Source organism: Trematosphaeria pertusa (assembly GCF_010094035.1).
Source record: "Trematosphaeria pertusa strain CBS 122368 unplaced genomic scaffold BU26scaffold_9, whole genome shotgun sequence".
Lineage (NCBI taxonomy): Eukaryota > Fungi > Ascomycota > Dothideomycetes > Pleosporales > Trematosphaeriaceae > Trematosphaeria > Trematosphaeria pertusa.
In genome coordinates this window covers 127,336-144,892 of record NW_022987220.1, presented here as the reverse complement: position 1 = coordinate 144,892, position 17,557 = coordinate 127,336, and the positions used below count along the sequence as shown (strand labels likewise).

At 53.4% G+C, this 17,557-nt stretch overlaps 9 protein-coding genes across 9 annotated transcripts; 3 read left to right on the top strand and 6 right to left on the bottom strand.

Moving 5' to 3' along the window:
- Positions 1–99: 99 nt before the first annotated feature.
- BU26DRAFT_566044 (uncharacterized protein) lies at positions 100–624 on the top strand (the record flags this gene model as incomplete). Its single annotated transcript, XM_033833463.1, has 2 exons — positions 100–515; positions 588–624. The coding sequence occupies 2 exons, from the start codon at positions 100–102 to the stop codon at positions 622–624; spliced, it is 453 nt and encodes a 150-aa protein (XP_033682047.1).
- Positions 625–1,032: 408 nt separating this feature from the next.
- BU26DRAFT_340551 (MFS general substrate transporter) lies at positions 1,033–3,107 on the top strand. The gene is made up of 2 exons (XM_033822303.1): positions 1,033–1,334; positions 1,389–3,107. The coding sequence occupies exon 2, from the start codon at positions 1,494–1,496 to the stop codon at positions 2,871–2,873; it is 1,380 nt and encodes a 459-aa protein (XP_033682046.1). The 5' UTR covers positions 1,033–1,334; positions 1,389–1,493; the 3' UTR covers positions 2,874–3,107.
- Positions 3,108–3,110: 3 nt separating this feature from the next.
- Positions 3,111–5,223, bottom strand: BU26DRAFT_520316 (uncharacterized protein). Its single transcript, XM_033829265.1, has 2 exons — positions 4,886–5,223; positions 3,111–4,702 (listed from the first exon to the last, which is right to left on the bottom strand). Exons 1-2 carry the CDS (start codon positions 5,138–5,140, stop codon positions 3,341–3,343), a joined length of 1,617 nt encoding a protein of 538 aa, XP_033682045.1. The 5' UTR covers positions 5,141–5,223; the 3' UTR covers positions 3,111–3,340.
- A 1,068-nt stretch (positions 5,224–6,291) lies between these two features.
- Positions 6,292–7,714, top strand: BU26DRAFT_551904 (uncharacterized protein; the record flags this gene model as incomplete). The annotated part of the gene is made up of 3 exons (XM_033832127.1): positions 6,292–6,304; positions 6,463–7,082; positions 7,196–7,714. The coding sequence occupies 3 exons, from the start codon at positions 6,292–6,294 to the stop codon at positions 7,538–7,540; spliced, it is 978 nt and encodes a 325-aa protein (XP_033682044.1). The 3' UTR covers positions 7,541–7,714.
- A 517-nt stretch (positions 7,715–8,231) lies between these two features.
- Positions 8,232–8,849, bottom strand: BU26DRAFT_340533 (uncharacterized protein). Its single transcript, XM_033822301.1, has one exon. It carries the CDS (start codon positions 8,779–8,781, stop codon positions 8,383–8,385), a length of 399 nt encoding a protein of 132 aa, XP_033682043.1. The 5' UTR covers positions 8,782–8,849; the 3' UTR covers positions 8,232–8,382.
- A 1,753-nt stretch (positions 8,850–10,602) lies between these two features.
- BU26DRAFT_606080 (uncharacterized protein) lies at positions 10,603–11,281 on the bottom strand (the record flags this gene model as incomplete). Its single annotated transcript, XM_033835635.1, has 2 exons — positions 10,603–10,800; positions 10,945–11,281. The coding sequence occupies 2 exons, from the start codon at positions 11,279–11,281 to the stop codon at positions 10,670–10,672; spliced, it is 468 nt and encodes a 155-aa protein (XP_033682042.1). The 3' UTR covers positions 10,603–10,669.
- A 1,700-nt stretch (positions 11,282–12,981) lies between these two features.
- Positions 12,982–13,700, bottom strand: BU26DRAFT_340472 (uncharacterized protein). The gene has a single exon (XM_033822300.1). It carries the CDS (start codon positions 13,443–13,445, stop codon positions 13,071–13,073), a length of 375 nt encoding a protein of 124 aa, XP_033682041.1. The 5' UTR covers positions 13,446–13,700; the 3' UTR covers positions 12,982–13,070.
- On the bottom strand, positions 13,663–16,126 carry BU26DRAFT_340418 (uncharacterized protein). Its single transcript, XM_033822297.1, has 6 exons — positions 15,553–16,126; positions 15,328–15,506; positions 15,154–15,260; positions 14,981–15,106; positions 14,838–14,927; positions 13,663–14,642 (listed from the first exon to the last, which is right to left on the bottom strand). The coding sequence occupies exons 1-6, from the start codon at positions 15,875–15,877 to the stop codon at positions 13,880–13,882; spliced, it is 1,590 nt and encodes a 529-aa protein (XP_033682040.1). The 5' UTR covers positions 15,878–16,126; the 3' UTR covers positions 13,663–13,879.
- BU26DRAFT_340429 (uncharacterized protein) lies at positions 16,127–17,120 on the bottom strand. Its single transcript, XM_033822298.1, has one exon. It carries the CDS (start codon positions 16,893–16,895, stop codon positions 16,377–16,379), a length of 519 nt encoding a protein of 172 aa, XP_033682039.1. The 5' UTR covers positions 16,896–17,120; the 3' UTR covers positions 16,127–16,376.
- Between the last annotated feature and the right edge of the window lie 437 nt (positions 17,121–17,557).

Genomic DNA, 17,557 nt, shown 5'->3' with positions numbered 1-17,557 from the left:
CCCACTCTACCGCTCTTCTTGCTTGCCCAGGTAGACAATCCTCATACATTGAGCCTCTTCCTTTGCGCAACAAAAAGCTCGGAATCATATGAATCCATAATGTTGGTCGCCATGTTCGCAAGCTATCTAGCATTGCTGATCTGCTTGCCGGTTGCTTCCATAAGCATTAGCGAACAAACGCCATCCACTGGTTACGGAGTAGCAGAAAACTCGATCACCTTCTCATATCTGGGGGATACGAACAGCGGCGGCATGATCACTAAGAAGCGTTTGGAGAACATTCAGGAAAAAAGGGACCCGGATGTGGAATGTGGAAGACCGCACCGAGGCGGATACCACTGTAACTGGCTCCACGATACGAAGGCAAAATCCGGGAACAAAGGCACCGTTAGCTATGTGGTACGCGCAGCAGAGTACATTATCGATCTGAGAACGCTGTGTCTCTCTTGTGGGGAGGCCGACTTCTCCACCGAGCAAGCCCGTCAGAGCTGTGTAGACGCTTTCACCAAGTTGTCGTATGATTGTAAACGTTGCCTCAATTGTCATGACACTGGTTGCCGACCTAGTACATGTGCTCACATGTATAGGCTGCGAGCGATACCCTCTAAAGAATTCAAAATGTAGAACATATTTCGGCGGCAAGATACGATACGACGGTGTCGAGTACGAATTGCGACGGCGAAACCCTGATCCACTACAGTGGACACTCCCTCCAGCCTAGTCCGGTGACCTTCGCTGTTGTCCCGCCAACGACCTTACTTTCAAGCGTCTCGACTACAAGAACGCGACCGAGCTTGCTGGCAATGTCTGCAAGCAGTTGTACGGAAAGTGGGAACAGATCAAGTCTTCAGGAAAGCCGTACGTCCTCGCCCGAAACAACATAAAAGCGGAAGTGGATATACGCCAGCTAGGAGATGGTGCGGAAAAAGAGCCAGACCCGAGATGCAATAGTCGACGCGGAGTTTTACATCGGAGAATACGGAGAAGTATTGCAGATTATTAATGCTTGGCTGACGTGAATATAGGTCCACATTGGCAGGCGGACAAGCAATTCATCAAAGGAGGAAGTTTGCGATATGCATGTTCACAGTGGACTCTTAAGTACACTGCATAGACTCGAAGAGGACTGCAGAATCGGAGATGTGTCATCGGCATCGGATATCATGCGCAGTGCGACGGCTAGCTTTCTTGCTTATTATACTCTTTATAGGGCATGTCCACTCAAGCAAGGCCTTTACTCCGTTCTAAAAACGGCTGGAAGAAAGCCCATCTTGCGAGTTTTAATTTTGGATGCATTAGGTTCCTCTTCAGGACCCTGTTCTCCGCTGTTGCACGTGATGCGCCCTTTTCCGACGGATTCCACAAGGGCGCGCTCTAACCCGCTTTAGGTGGATGATCTACCAGTAGTCAATGATAAATCCCCCACGAACTGTCGATGAGTCCTTCTCCAACTTGAACCCTCCCTTCTACCGGTATCCAAGGCGATATCCAAGATGTCTTCCACTTTGACTGAAGAGCGCATCGAGCTTTCAACAATCCCAACTTTAGCACCTACCTCCGTCATCAGGACGCCATCAAGCGACGAACACCTTCCAGCTTCCCAACATCCAGATGAAGTCCCAGAAGATGCAGCCTACTCTACGACCGCCATTCCGGATGGCGGATACGGATGGACCATTGTATTCTGCTGCGCCCTAACCATATTCTGGCTCACGGGCATCATCAATTGCTGGGGCGTGCTGCAAGCCGCACTGCTCGACTCCACGCTCAAAACCATACCCACATCCACGCTATCCTTCGTTGGATCTCTGGGCCTTGCGGGAGGCGCCGCCTTCGGACTCTTCGCAACGCGGCTGATACGATGGATCGGCTGCAGAGCGACTGCGTTACTCGGCATCTTGCTCATGGGCATGAGTCTCATCGGAGCTAGCTTCTGCACGCGCAATGTGGGAGGCCTTTTCGGTACCGCGGGGGTGGTTGGAGGAGTCGGCATGGCAATGGTATACACTGTCTCCAATGCACTTCCGGTGCAGTATTTCTCCGGCCATCTTGGTTTAGCGAACGGGCTCGTCAAGCTGGGAGGCGGCATCGGCGGCTGCGTGCTCGCCGTCGCGCTCGAAGCGTTAAAACGCCGTGTAGGAATCTCCTGGACGTTTCGTATCCAGGGCTTGATGACCATCGGGACAGGGCTCCCCGCTGCGTGGATGCTGAAAGAGCGAGTCCCCATGAAGAACATACCATTCGTGGACCTATCCATGTTTCGGTCGGTGCCCTTCACCGCCGTCTTTCTAGCTGGCGCGATCGGAACTTTCGCTCTCTTCGTGCCGCCCTACTTCCTCCCTCTTTTTGCGCAGTCCATCGGGCTCAGCTCCAGCACAGGCGCAGGCTTGGTCTCAGCGTTCAACGCCTGCAATGCCGTGGGACGATTTATCGGGGGACCGCTGAGCGACAAAATTGGTCCTGTCAACATGTTTCTCATCACAATGATACTGAACGCGGTCAGTATGCTAGCTATCTGGCCGGTTTCTAACACCCTGGGCCCGCTCATCGTCTTCGCCACGATTAATGGTGTCGCGAACGGCTCGTTCTTCACCACGCTGCCGACAGTGGTGGCTGGCCTGTTTGGTCCTGGAAGAGCTGCCGTGGCCATGAGCATGGCTGTCACTGGATTCACTGGCGGGTATCTCATGGGCGCTCCCATCGCTGGTTATCTGCTGCAAGCGGCTGGAGGAAGACAAGAGAACGGAGAAGGACAGAGCGTCGACGTGTACCGGCCTGCGATCTTTTATGCAGGGGCGGTTGCTACCGTCTCAGCTCTATTCGTGCTGCTGGCGAGAGTCAAGATGGAGAAGAAGGTAGTGAAGAAGGTGTGAGACGCCTCCGAGAGTATCCCAAGGCATACCATGTGAAGAGAACAGAGTTATTCCGCCTGGAGGGGTGCGGAACGACAATAAAATTGCTGAGCGCTGTTGAGGAAGGAGACATTTCGACGACTCGGAGTACAGGTCAGCACTATGGTTCGAGTGGAGCAGCGGGTAAAGGAAAGCATGCCTATGGAAACTTCAGGGAACAGATTAATGGGATTTGAAGTAGGGTGTGATTGTGAGGGGTAGGGCAGTCAAGGTAGGTGTGGCACCTTGAGGTGCCCAAAACTCTGTTCTGCTACTGGCAAGCACAGTTGAACTCAAGAAAATTCATTTTCAAACCCCGTTCGGTCACAGAGATAATGGTTAGGCGACTTACCTATACCCTACGCTGCCCCTCTGAATCCTTTCAATACCCAACGTCGAGTTGCTTCCAGTCTGAAACCCCAACCTAGGCTCTCCTCCGGCACTGCATCCTAGAGCGGCCTTCCATTCCTCGCTAAGTCATCATCATAACCCTCCGCATCGCTATCGAACTCCACATCCGGGACATCAGGGTCCTTCCCATACTGTCCATCGATGGTCTTCATCACCCACCAGCCTGTCTCAGGCTGAAGTGTATCGTTCTTGCCCCCTTTCTCGTACGCCCACGGCCTATTCAACTCGCTGAGATCGGACAATTGTGGAACCTCGGGCTCAGGCTCCCTCACATATATCTCTCTTCCATTCATCCAGACTTTGCGACGCCCATCGGCGGGGTTGGGCTCGGGATTAGCTTCCTGGGGAGAGTTGTCGTTTTCAACATTCTTGCCTCCCGCCGTAGGATCGTTGTCGTTTTCCGACCCAAGGCAGAAGATCTTCTGGGCGATTTGCTTCAGTATACCTGGCTTCTGGGCAGGCGCTTGGTTAACTAGAGTGGTATCCGTGAGCATGGAGGGCCCCGAAGCTTTGAGCTTTCTCGAGACGCTAAGGACCGCCTGATCTGGATGCTTTGCGCTGGCTTTCCCTTTGCCACGAGTGCTAGCGAACAACGCGTCGGAGTCCAGAACGCGCCAGCCAACAGATCCGGCAATTGCTTTAGCCACGGATTTCTCTCCACTGGTATAATCCTTGATGTGGATTGGGACGTGAGCGAAGCCGGAGGGCACGTCATTCCACTCAAGGTCGCTAAGCCGCTGCCCTTCAAACCACCAATCGAGCCCATCATCTGCAACGCCCTGTTGCCAGTTCTTCGCAGACCACCCGACTCGCCGGGCTACGAGCGGCTCTCCCTCAGCATCCCAAAAGCAGAAGGCAAGAACCCACCCTGTGATGTGCTTCTCGCCCGAGTAGTTATCACTGTACCGGTGAACCGCCTTTTGCCAGAACTTGACGACGTCAGGGGTATCGGGATTGTCAAACGTTTTGACAAATTGGGAGACGACGGCGGTGAGCACCGAGTTCCACACGAGCAGCTCGGCATGCTCACTGCCGAACTTAGCAAGGTAGTGGACACGTTCGAGGATGTCTTCCCAGTCTTTCTTCTCGCCCAGAAGTGTAACGGATGGGATACCGCATGTGATGCCGCAAAAGTAGGCGAAGTACTTCTGCATCGTACCCATCATGATGATGGCAGCGCTGATCCGGTCCGTGTCCGTCGTAGTACTGAAATCAGGCATGATCCACTGCCTCAGAGCCGGGTCTTTGACGTTCTTTGCAATCAGCTCCGTCATCCCTAGGGCGAACGCCGGCATCTCCATGACATCCTGCAGGATCTCGAGCTTCTTCTTCCCGGCATGATCCACAAAGTACTTGCGCAGCTTTTCGGCATGCTTGTTGACGTAAAAGCTGAATTGTATCTATAGCCGGGGGGTACGAAGTCAGCGTAGCTCTTCTAAATTCTCGCGGAAAGAAAGGGTTAGTGTCTCCTGTCTTATGACCTGCGGTGGCGGCGAGCGAAGTACTACCTAAGTAGTATTTCGATCAATGTAGCGCAGGTAAATTAACGCGAGACACGTAGTTTTTACCCCGGGGTTACGTACGAGGATCGCAAACCATACGTCCTCTGGGCGGAGAACTAAATGGTTGTGCTGTAGATACGCATCGAGGACCGTGCTAACGAAGCCGTTCGAGGCGGCACGCAGAGTGACGTCTGACCTGAAGGATGAGTCCAAAATGGAGTTCCCCGGCTTCCAGAGAGACGGGCATGTGGCCTGGAGTAGACCGGTAGAGTTGAAGCTCGACAACGCGGGCGCAGCCTTCACTTCCACTGGAGCTCCTCGTGTGGTTACTGGCATGACGGGTAATCAACAATCTGACGGCGCCGTAGGGTGTTTGAGTAGCATTGAGGTGTTGGTGTGGATGTGGAGATGCAGCTACATTTCAGTTTCCGAAGGATTGTTGTTGCCTGATGCCTAGGCGGTCAGAACTGCGGGGTCAACCAGCATCATTCACAGGCGGCCCACGATCAGCTTGCTACTATGGCGATTCAGATACTGTGCGATAGGAGAGTATTATTCGAAGTCCTAGACTTTGTGGTCTGCACTACTGAAAATTGGAGGAGCGGTCGCACCTAGCTAACCCGATATAGTTAGCGTAGATCAGTGAGTGTGAATGGCGTGTCTAGCACGCGCACAAGCATCAAAGAGCGTGCTACAATTCGGAATTATGGCGCCCAAAGACTACAGAAAAGCGGGAGTTCTTTTTCAAGACCGTTTCGTAAGGCGACGCGCTGCCCAGGATTGAGGACGGAGCAGAGGAGGCAGAGGAGGCGGAGGGATGCGACGAGCCATGAAGTATTTTTAGCGCATTTCGCTCCACCAAAGGCTCTCATTGACCAACCTATCCCTATGCACTGGCTGCACGCGAACTCCTACACCAACATAAAGCGACCCTACTCCGTCTCGAGTCTCATGCAGTCGCAGCCTTTTGCTCAGCCTCATCGCCGACAGGACCCTAATATAGCCATTTCCCGTCCGGTGAAATACTGTCCAAGAGTCACACAATTAGGATCGTTGGCGCTAATATCCCCAAAGCGGGAAGAAATAATCCGCCTCAATGCTGCGTAATCAGCAATAGGCCTTGGCGACCATTGCTATTTCCACCCTCGTGCAGTTACAGCCTTGCAGAAGACCCCAAATGAGAAGGTCTTGGCAGAAGTGGCTGCAGGTGGCTTTGTTTGAGCCTCGTATGGAGTCAAGCCCCATGGGGGCTAATATGTGCTACACACCGATAAGGATAGGAGGAGACAGACATATATACCGTTTCCAGGCATTCTTTCATCTAGCGCTACTTCTATCCACCAAGCTACTTCGTTCAACCTGCTAGCCTCGTAAAGTAGGAAACTGCGCTGCATTTCGGCTCTTCTTTGCTTCTCATTCTCCTATTTTGAAGTCTCCTACAAGGCTCAATCCCTTTTTACCCGTCATTCTACATTTCGGCCTCCGTTATGCCTCCTCGTGGTACGTTATCGCTGTGCACATACCAAAGTTTTCTAGCACTTTGACCGTCGACGGCCCTTCAGGGATAGATTTCTGGGCCAGAACTAGGAGACAATGGGACCTACACAGTCTCATCTTCAGCTCAAAGCATTAACTAACGTGTGCCGCCATTTTCCTAGGTAATCGGGGCGGCGCGCCTCAGCAAACCAACCGTCAGCCTCGCCCGACGAACCAAATGGCCTACCGGCCTCAGCCAGCGCGAGGGCGGGGTGCACCTGTACAGCAGCAACACATAGTGAGCCACCAACAGCAAGTTGTCATCAACCATCAAACCACCGTGGCTCGCCCTCCCGCTGCATCACCGCCCCAGAACGCGCAAACGCAACATCAGATCAATCAGATGAAGCAAGCTCAGCAAGCCCAGCAGAAACAAATCGCGCAGCAGCAGAAAACTATGCAGGCTCAACAGCAAGCCTACCAGAAACAACAGCAGCAAGCCCAAAATCGCGTGGAGAAGGAGCGCGCTGCACAGCAAAAGGCATATACGAGGCAACAGCATGAGATGCAAGCCCAGCACAAGGTTCAGCAGCAGAATTATGTTAAGAGCCAGGAGGAGCTGAGGAGGCAAAGGGAGAAGGAACAACGTGAAAGAGAGCAATGGGAGAGAGCGTTGTATGAGCGCCAGCAGTGGGAGCGGGCACAATGGGAGCAAGAGAGGCAGAGGAGTGACTGGGAGCGCGACGAGTACGAAAGGCAACAATGGGAAAGACAGCAATGGGAAAGGGAGCAGTGGGAGCAGGTACGTATGCCGCCTCACGCAAACCAGGGTGTCTTAGGTCACTCCAGAAGGCCCTCAAGGGTTCGGACTTCTCCGATAAGGATATTTGCTAACGCTTACCGCCACGTCCCCAGGAGCGCGAAAGGCAGAAACGTGACGACGCAGCTAAGCTCGCCGCAGGCGTCGCACTTGGTGCGGGCGTTGTGGTCGGAGGTGTTGTTGCCGCCGAATACGTTTCCGAAGGAAGCGATGTCGGGTATGGTGGAGACAATGTTGAGATGCAGCAGTTCACTGGAGGCGGCGGTGGGTTCTCGGCCGATCAGAACCAAGGCGGAGGTGACGACGGGGGCTGCTGTGATTGCTGTGGAGACGATTGCTGTGATGGAGGATGCTGTGGTGATGGGTGTTGTGGGGACGACTGCTGTACTGGATGCTGTGGTAATGATAATGGGGAAGACAGTGGATGGTGCTGTTGTTAAGTAGTCCCCTCTTGACTGCATTGGAGCAAGGGCATTCGTCCTGAGCTCGTGGAGAACCGGCCCTCATCCGTATTCCGAGACATACTGGTAGATTGTGAAGCAGTGTTTTCTCTTCCAGCGCTCGTCAAGTACGTTTACTTTTATTCGAACGTCATCCAACGTGGATGCCATCTCTGAAGGAGCTAGCCTTACTTTGCGGGCGATTGGCGATGCGAGCGTACTAAGCAGATTGACGACCGACTGGCTCGGTGGGTTTTTGAAGTCGCAATAGAAGACCGCTACCGCGCTGCCAGGGTCGCTCGTACCTTGTAGCCTTCCATGGCGAAGGCGAATAGCAAGGTCTCTCCAACCGTGGGAGCACCGCTCAGCCTGAGATGTGTGCCGGGCTCATGTACCCATCTAGAGAAAATCCCGTCGTCCATCACGTAGAACTATGCCGTGAGATAGCGTAGTTTTAAGCTCACTCGAACGCTTGGATGAGGGTCGACAGACAGGATGTGCTGAAGAATGCGGCATCGGTCCTTCTTCTTTGCGACCCTCGATCCTGTCTTTCTTGCTGAGCTCTGCGTCAGTATCGGGCATATGTTTCGATATGCCTTCCTGGAATGATAAAGTCTTCAGCACCGCAGTCATGCTATCGGCTGGTAGGGCAAATGCCAAGTTATTTCGATCTTGACGACTGTCCTCAGTACACTCGGTAGTGTTGATCGCCCGAAGGGTTTCTGATCGCTTGTCGCGCTTTGTCCTTGTCCGTGAGTCCCATCCTTTTGCGTTTCTCGTCCAATTTGTAGAGCGTAGCTAGGCAAAGATAGACGTGATCTAGCCGGACGGAGTAGCTTAGGTCATCCTGTCTCCAGGACCTGTGCTATTACTAGAAAGTAATATAGCACGCCATTGAGAGTAGGATCGGACTCCAGGTCGATAACTCCCTTCTCGGCGTTCTTTATATCCTTGACGGAATGGAATAGCCTCAGAAACGTAACCTTGCCAAGGGATACCAGGCCGGCAATAGAGCTAGCAACGGAGAGAGGATCGACCATCGGGTGTGGGGCGAAATTAGAGTGCGGACGGTCAATCGAGGTATAGGTTCGGGATTCTGGAAGGCGATCTTTTCGACTGAAATGCGTGATGTACAATATCTCAGCACAGTTTCCGATTGAATACGTGTGAGGTTGGGAGTCGGGAACTCGAGGGAGCCCTAGGGGCCGCCTTGAGCGATTTGAGAAATCACCGCGCGCCATGGGAAGCAACTGACGAAGGGGCAGACTTTCCGGATAGGTGGCACTAAAAACCTATAAATAGTGCGGAGGGTGGCGCGTTGTGCGAGGTTCGAGGAAGAGATAGAGGCATCAAGAGCAGGGTAACCAGTGCAGCGCCAAGACACCTGAATAAGCCGCCGCTAACCCGCACCTCTCCTGAATCTTTTTGCCCTCTGCCTAGGTACTCTGTACAACCGCTACGCCACGCTACTCTTGCACTCACAATTGTCAGCTCCGAGGTCTCTGCATTCTCAGGATTTGTTCGTATAGCCATTCCTTTGAATTTAGACTCCCGACCGTCTCCTCAAGGCGCTAAAACGATCACGAGCTAAGGTCTAGCCAATAATCCGGATACTTCTCACAAAGCGTGATGACAAGCAGATGTACACTGTGCCGTCATGGTGTTCCAAAGCCGGCGAGGCCAGAATGCCGAAGTGCTCGCTCGAGCGACGAGGAATGATGGCCCAAACACCCGCGCTAAGCTCAAACAGGAAAGCACCGTGAATCAGGAAGCGGCATGGTCTACCTTCGGCCAGCTGGCAACAGAAGACACTCGTAGATCTGGCGTTATAGTGTATTTGACACGTAGGGTACTAATGAGTTAGCGAGGGGTATTTAAGCTATTTGGCTTCCCACTCAGTGGCTCCCCCGGCACTCCTCTTCTTACTGACTGACTCCACTTCTGAAACCAGCCTGTACCGACTAGACTAGTGAAGTCGCTCTCTGATACAATGGCTCGCAAACATCCCTCTGTGCGCCATCTCACAGCCATCATTCTCACTCTCGGTGGGATTGGCGTCTCTGCAGCTCCAACCACTTGGGAGTTTGCCAGTGCGATTCTGCGCTCCCTCTCCGGCTCTTCGACGCACTCACCGAAACACCACCCCTTGGAGGAGAGACGGTATGGAGGGACCGAGGAAATCAGGTGCTTCAACCAGCCTACCGACCAATCCATGGCGCTCCCTTTGGACACCATTGAACAAGGGATCACGAACTTCTGCAACACCGCTCTCGACGTTGTCCTTAACGCTCAGAACCCACAGTTCAGCAATTCCACTCCGATATCGGACAACCAACCACCGCAAAACGCCCTCTTTAGCGCCCAGCACCACCACCGGTTATACGTCCCGCGGCGAGAACTGCGCAGAGCAGGAGTTTAATTTTTTCTTCCCGCCGGATTCCTTCGACTACGTCACACCCGCTCCTCAGGAATGGTGTTACGCCGCGTTCAACACGATTGCCAAGCACTGTAGGTTTCTATTTTTCAGATCTTGCGAGTGAGATACTGATGGCGCTTAATAGGTAAAGGAGAAAATGACCTTCTGTTTGGAGGCGCTCGTCTAGGAGATTGTTTGCTGTTGCAAATGGCAAAAAGCGTCAAGACGCAATAGCAGGCAAGAATCTTGAATACATGGACCTAGGGTGGGCTTGGTGTGAAAAACATGGCGATGGATACCGTCGATTCGGATTCCAGCTCCAATCCATAATGAGGAAGCGACGGTGATAGGAACATGACCTGTAAGATAGAATGCTGTTCTGGAGTAGTTCTACGTGGTCTTTCTCTAGCCTTTCAACAACGGCTATAAGAGTGCCTCATCTGCCAGTGCCGACGGCACTCAAATCGATCTTTGGTCTGTGGTGGCCGTGGTGTTAGCGGGGCGCCCTTTCCATGACACCATCTCCGCCCTTTCTTCTCTCCTCAACCAACTCCCCCGCCACACCTCCTTTCTCGCTCCTTCTCATTTCCAGCTCCATTACCCAGGCGCTGCCCTCAAAGCAGTCTCCCGCCAAATCCTTCATCCTCTTCTTTCCCAAGCTCTTTATCTTCGCATCCTTGAATGCCTCGTACAGGCTCGGTGGTGCTCCATCGCTACCCCTGCCTTCCCTTCAAGCTCGCCACCAGCATGACAGACTGATACCATTCCGGCATCTCCTCCAGTCCATGAGTCCGAGCGAGGGTGTTCAAGTGCGCCATGTTGCGCACGAAAGTCTGAATATGAACTTTCAGGGGCTTAATAGCGTTATTTTAGGAGAATTAAAGAGTATTAAGATATAAGTTAATTAATTAAGAATATAGAAAATATAGCTATATATATATAACTAGGTTACGTAAAGTAGTAACTATATTCGGCAACACGTTATCACGGGGAGCAGCGAGCTTGCGATGCAGAGCGAAGTTCGTGCGGAATATGTCGGGTTCTGTGAAGCGCCTCTTCAGCTCATCCCACAGAGCCTTAGCATCCGAGAGAAGCGCGTCGTCCGAACCTCTCCCGGTGAAGAGCTCAGCGTAGATGTCGTCGCTGAGAGCCTCGATGATGAGCTTGCGGGCATGAGTATTCTTGCGCTCGTACTTGATCCAATCGTCGATGGTTTGATGAGACGTTTTGGAGCTGATATTTGCAGGCTTCGAGAAAGATCCGTCAATATGGTCGAACATATGAGCTGACCACTCCGCACAGTTCGTAGCGCCGTAGAGTTTCATTGTCTGGAGTGTGGAGATGATTCTGGATTTCCAGCAGAGAACGACTTCTGCAACGCAAAAGGAGCTGAAGATTTCCGGAAGCCGCAAAGCGGCGTCTGTATCAGACTGTAGGGCAGTCTACCGCTTGCGACGCCAGACTGCAAGTTAGGCTGACTTGATGGTTGATGATGAGTTAAAGGGAGAGCCGCTCGGACAGTGGAGTGTGTTGGTGTTTACCCCTCCGAGATTAGGTAGTAACGAAACAACTCTTAAAGCGCAACACGACCACTGTGTTATAACAAACACCAATAGAAGGGCGTCAAGAGAGAAGAGGATATGGTAGTCGAAATACTTCACCTACCATGCCGCCTTTCGCCATCCGGATTCAAAAGCTCTTCGCCGCTGGAACGAAGAGGTTATGCACCGCATGCTATCTAGTAGTGATGGCTGCCGTTGAGTAATCGGGTTGGTAGAGTATAGGATCTGTTACTGGAGTACGAAACCCAGTAGTAGATTATCGGCGATGAGAAACCTGGAAAGCTACGAACGACCTCGGGATTTTCACCAGACGATCAGCAGCCAACCCAAACCGTGCTAGTGCTCCTGTCACAGCATCGCACACCTTAATCTGTCTTGTGTCTTTCTGTCTCGGGCCCCTCTCAAAGGTCTCCCCGAACCCGTTTGCAGACGGATACGAGCTGAAATGTACGTCCAGGCTACAAAGTCTGTGCGAGTGAGTACATCCACGCTTCATAGCTCGGTTCGGCTAAGCGCGCTGCACCATGCCTGGTCACGACTTGTGGCTACAAAGCCAGTCGAAATAAGGTTAGCGTATTACGTCTGCAGTATCTTTTCGTAGTCAGTCTTCTGCTCCACAGGAGAGCTCTTTGACACCTCCCAATGCGGCAAAGTTCATCAGCTATCCACACTTCCGCTCAAGATACCCGATGAGGATATGGTCAAATAGGGTAAGATCACTTGATATGCACCCATGGGTAAAGAGCATCCGAGTCTACTTCGAGAGCCAGGCACAAGTGTGATGTGGTCTTGGCCAGCGTTTATTGGGGGATTGGAAGCCTCTTCACCATGTAGCTGAACCTTCATTGTTATAGTCTACCTTCGCGTCTCTACCTCCTTGACTCTAAACACCATGTTAAGTTCTCTGTCCTCTTTACCAACGTGGAATTTCACCGCTTCACGCCCGCCGAGTCCCTCCCTCAGCTTATTCCACAACTTCACGTGCTCTCCTTCCTTTCCGATGCTCTTCGTCCGACTACCGCACCCCATACCAAAACCCCAAAATCCAAGGACCCATAACCGACCAATTTCCAGGTTCATGGGCGCTCGCATCCCCAGGAACCCATCTCTACTGCCAGTCTCTTCCCGTCCAAGCATCAATGCGTTCGTCGATCTGAGACGTGCACCGCAACAACAACCGAACGCCACCCAAAGCGGCATAAAGTCGCACCCTGGTTCCCCTCATGCGCACTCGGCTAGCGCCAGGTACCGTTGAAGGACGCGACTGCAGGTGGAAAATTCTACCGCGGCAGAAGCAAAGCGGTTGGTGAGGGGCGAGTCAGAGGATTGCGGGAGAAGTGTTTGGAAGGATGCTTTTTTCGGTTAAGGCGATGACTAGAAAGGGCTAGCTCGATGCGATGGGATGGGGAAGAGGCAAACGGTCGGAATCGGTGGGAGTTTGGTAAATGTTCATTTGTTTCGCGCGCTCTACATTTACATTCCATTTCTTGGGACGTAGACAGCTGTCTTTGAACTTTCTTGCTAACGGCCCGAAGAAACGAAGTCGAAAGCGTTAAACGGAGTGAATGTGGCATAGTGGCGCCTTGCGATGCGGACCTATATTGTAGCTTTGCGTACCTGCTATAGCCCTATAATGCGCCGGATATTGAGGCTGTATTAGTGCAGGAAGTGACACCGGAGACACTGAGGCTGCATGATCTGGATCATGCAAAACAGCCGAAAGCACGCTGATATGAGGCTGAAAGCAACGGCGGATATTGCGGCAATCGTGCATAACGGGGTCCGCAAGTCCAGAAGTGGAATCAAAGAAAACTGACCTGGCGGTCTGGGGAGATATGAGAGGACTGACGCAGGCGTGGGCACACGTGGGATGAGGCCGAGAGCAAATGATGACAAGTGCAATTATCCCTGGGTATTCCCCATCCATATCAAAAACACCGCAATCGCTTGCAGTACCAATTTCGAGCGCTTGCAAAAGCAAAATACCAGCCCTACGCCAAAATGCCCACGATACAGCCCATGATATCTTGCAACAGCCGAAAGAATCCCATTGCGCGCCAGCCGCCTTTTTCGAAATGAGCCGAACCGCCTGTCTAGCTCCAATCTAAGGAATGGAAGAAGTGAAATGATGCCAGAGAAGATGTTGCCGTGGGTGTGTGAACAGAGTTCGGACCGAGAAGCCAGTGGTGGACGTTACCGTATTAGCCGATCTCTGGTTCGCGGCCAGCCTAAAAGCTGGATGAGAGGTTGTAGCTTGGGAAGTGAGCATGTCCAGATGTCCTGATTTTCCCGGATTGGTGATAAAACATTGATCCGTCCTTGTGAATGATGAACTGGAGTCCAATCTCTTTTCGTCCGCTTTCATGGCGAGCGAGCGTTGCTTGCTAACTCCGCCTCAACGTACCTCGGCCACGTGTTGGTGAAGACGAGGTACTTGATGCTTTCGAATGCCGGATCGAAAATTTCTTCGGTGAACTCGCTCGGAACGATGCTCCTGGTGCTGGAAGTACTGGAAGCGGTTATGTTCGACTCGATACTCGCGGGACGATCCAGTGTGCTCTCCCACGGACACACGACATTCTCCCTGGCGGTTGGCGATAGCGGATCGGTAGGAGTACGACTGCGGGTCGGCATATACGGGTCATACTCCATACCCTCGAACTGCCGCTGGAGCTTCTTGAAGATCTTGTATTCGATGTTGATCGGGGCTTCGGCGGTGAAGGGGTTGATGAGGGTGAAGAAAATGAGCGACGCTTCAGTGTGCATCTGACGTCTCTGTGCCGTTGTCACGGTGCGTAGGGAACCCCATTTCTTTTTGAAGTTCCGCACCTCGCGCAGAAAGATGGTGTTTTCGGCAGTAAACTCGCGCGAGGCTGCCCACTCGATCAAAGGCTCGATCCTATGCTCGATGCAGAACTCGAGGGTCTGCATGGATGTCTTCGGCTTCAACTCTTTGCTCGTAATTGCCAGCGGAGATTTCTGGGAACTGATGGAGGGTGTTGACGTGAGGGTGTCGGTGTCTGTCGACGAGGAAATTGAATCTCGGCGAGTTTGCGTCTTGGCTGCATCGCGGAGCGGAATGAGAATGAGGACCTGCTGACAGACAACCAGGGAAGGGATGAACCTGCAGCGACGATTTGTTAGCCATCCGTTTTCAAGGTCCAGCTAAGGGGCTCGTGCGACACACGGTGGAAGCCACCTTGCGCCAGCATTTCCAGCGCATTTGGCAGAACCAACTGCACATTTGAAAATAGCGCAGGACAGGAAATGAACGACTCGGAAGCAGTCGAAGCCGCTGCAGGGCCATTTAAACACTTACCATCCAGCGGGGGCGAAGAACTTATTAATGGAAATCATCGCCGGCATTTTGCCGTAGGTAAACGCCATCCACAGCGGCGTGCCGGGCAGTCTGCACGGCGGAGATCAGCGCACGCAGGTACAAAGATAGAAGGAACAACATACCCCGCAATAATCGCCAGTCGGCTCTGCCATGCCCAGGAGTGGACATCGTTTACGCGCCGGATCTTCCACAGTATCCACGGACCGACGATCGATGTCCAGAATAGCTGGACCAGAATAGAAGGCACCCTGCACAGCGTGAGAAGCAATCCTAATTCAGAAGCTCATCGACTGACCACTCCCCGCCACGACGGCACTGTATTGCGCCTACCGCAGGGCCGAAGAATCCGTAGGACGCGTGGAAGCGGCGCGAGCCAAAGAAGAGGATGAGTGCCGGGAGAAACTATCGTCGTCAGCGAGAAGGAATGCGGGAAGGATTCCGTGCCGCGCGGGGACCTCTGAGCGCCTACCGAAATAACCAAACCTGCAGCTGTTCCCACATACACCTTGGCTGCTGCATCAAGATCCTGCCAGGCTTCGTACAAGCCCCGAGGAGTGAACGAGAGCCGTTTCTTGCGGGCACCCGCGAGGAAGTCTTTTCGCAGCCGACGTTGGCTTTCATAAGCCTTCAGGACTCTGGCATTGCAGGCTGCTTCATGTTAGAAAGCGTCATTGTATGAAGTGATAGATGTTACCTTGGAAGAAAGCCATTCCAGATGGAAGAAAGACGGACATGATCCAGAATTCGGCCGAGCACGGGAACCTCCCATTCAATGGATACACCAAGAGCACTAGGATGAGATAGACGTGAAGCATAGACACGGCGGTGAAGACGACCTCGAGGCTTCGTATCCGGACGCAGAAAGCTGAACGACGGCGGTATAGAACGTAGAGCTCGCCGGCCAGGACGATGGTGTATAGTATGGCGAAGAGGACGTAGACGATACCGCGGGCATCGAAGTTTGGCCTGCCTCCGTCGAGGATTCGCGGGATCAGGATGGGTGCCATTTTGAGCATCATGTATGGGCGTGCTCAGCAGACGTCGACTGGAAGGCAGGAGGGATGGAGAGACTTCCACATTCAGGCACGAGGCTCGATAAATAGAGAGATGGCGGAGAGAGAGAAGGAATGGAAGGTTTAGGGTACCAAGACAGCGGGATAGTAGTGGAGTAGAGGTTACATAAGCGAAGGTAGGGCAGATGCCTGTTGGAGAGGAGACGGGTGTATGAAGTTGACGGGGTAGGACGGCTCGGGGCACATGAACGAGGGATCGACTAAGTAAAGAGTGCAAACGCGGACAAGTATAGCAGCATACAGGTGGAGGGGGCGGCAAGGGAGGGCTGTCGGTTGCTGCCGAGCCAAAGCTGCGCCGTGTCACCTCGTCGGGTCGGATTGCGCCTCGTGTGATTGAAAGGGAGAGTGAAGGACGGCGCAGCTCACGCGTCCCTGGCGGGGAGGTGTCACAAAGCTCGCCATGGGAGCACAGATTGCTACGTCGCCATGCCAATAGAGGCCGCGGCTATGCATGAGCGAAGAAAGGGACATTGCGGCCGCGTTGGAGCGCCGGTGGCCAGCGCGCAGTGAACTGTGATGGTGTTGGGAGCGTGCTTGGGTGATGGCCGCCAGGAAGCTCGCAGAATAGGGGTGCGCGAGCCAGGAGACGGCGGGTGCGCTGCCGGGTGATGTGGGTGTTGAAGCGGGGAGCGTTTCGGGCGGTCGGCAAGCCCAGGAACCTCACCCTTCGCTTCCACGTCACGGGACGAACCCGCTGGCACCAGGCATGGCCTCCGGTGGCTTCTCGACGTTCTCGATGCATCTGCTTCTGAAAGTTTACGCTTCCGATGACGCCTGGGCGGCATTTGAGCGTTACTGCGCCCGCGCCGCTCCTCTTCTGTGCCTGAGGCAGCCGCCCGCTCTGCAACTCCGTAACCCAGCATATCAACGGCCCGAGGCTTTGGGAGGAATTATTCATGGATATCGCTGTTTCGGTTCCTGCAATGGCTATTGCGCTCGCCTGCCTGATCGCCGGCGTCCTCATGCAGCTCGTTCATCCCTCGCAATTAGAGCCAGGCCGCTGGGACGTCGCCCTGTAGCTTCAACCTGTTCAGCTTTCCTGTCAGTTTCTTCAGTGGTTTCAGGTCGCATCTTCTAGAAGCTCTGCAGCACCCCTCGCGCCCGGCAACAAAGTTTGACAGCGTGTGCCTTCAAGCCTCGTTCATGCGCGCAACGTAACCTGTTTGGTCTCTCGCCACCTTCCCCAGACATTGGACAATGGCGTCGACGACGACCGTGCCAGATACGGACGGCCTCGAAACCCGATCAGAGGAGCAGCTCGTGGGCCGATGCGATGAGACATGTTGCCCGATGTGGCTGTATCACGGCGCCAGGGTGTTTGACGCCTCTACTGCCGTGTTACATCTTATCGAAGAGGAGCCGTGTTCATAAAGTATGGACACTCCAGCCGCATTTTGTGCACGCCTGCGCGATGAATGGCTGCCGCCGACGATACGGCAAGCTCCCAGACCAGCTACAGGCGACGTATCTTCGAGCTTTCTCTTGCTCCCGGGCATGGCAGCCGCCTTCTACGCCTTAGTTGCGGAGCATCTGTAACGTCCGTATCCAGGAGTCGATCAGTTTACAGCTTCCAAGGGCTCTTCATTCATATGCGCACGTCAGCTCTGCCATGAGAGGGGTCTATTT

Bases quoted from the DNA above. Each gene is read 5' to 3' on its own strand.
- BU26DRAFT_340533 (XM_033822301.1), bottom strand. From the start codon at position 8,781: ATGGCGCGCGGTGATTTCTCAAATCGCTCAAGGCGGCCCCTAGGGCTC.
- BU26DRAFT_340429 (XM_033822298.1), bottom strand. From the start codon at position 16,895: ATGAGGACGCCGGCGATCAGGCAGGCGAGCGCAATAGCCATTGCAGGA.
- BU26DRAFT_340418 (XM_033822297.1), bottom strand. From the start codon at position 15,877: ATGATGCTCAAAATGGCACCCATCCTGATCCCGCGAATCCTCGACGGA. The intron at 15,261-15,327 runs GTAGGCGCTCAG...TGACGACGATAG, and splicing joins CTGCAGGTTTGGTTATTTCG to TTTCTCCCGGCACTCATCCT. The intron at 14,928-14,980 runs GTATGTTGTTCC...TCCGCCGTGCAG, and splicing joins CGACTGGCGATTATTGCGGG to ACTGCCCGGCACGCCGCTGT.
- BU26DRAFT_340472 (XM_033822300.1), bottom strand. From the start codon at position 13,445: ATGGATGGGGAATACCCAGGGATAATTGCACTTGTCATCATTTGCTCT.
- BU26DRAFT_520316 (XM_033829265.1), bottom strand. From the start codon at position 5,140: ATGCCAGTAACCACACGAGGAGCTCCAGTGGAAGTGAAGGCTGCGCCC. The intron at 4,703-4,885 runs GTACGTAACCCC...CCCCGGCTATAG, and splicing joins ACGTATGGTTTGCGATCCTC to ATACAATTCAGCTTTTACGT.
- BU26DRAFT_340551 (XM_033822303.1), top strand. From the start codon at position 1,494: ATGTCTTCCACTTTGACTGAAGAGCGCATCGAGCTTTCAACAATCCCA.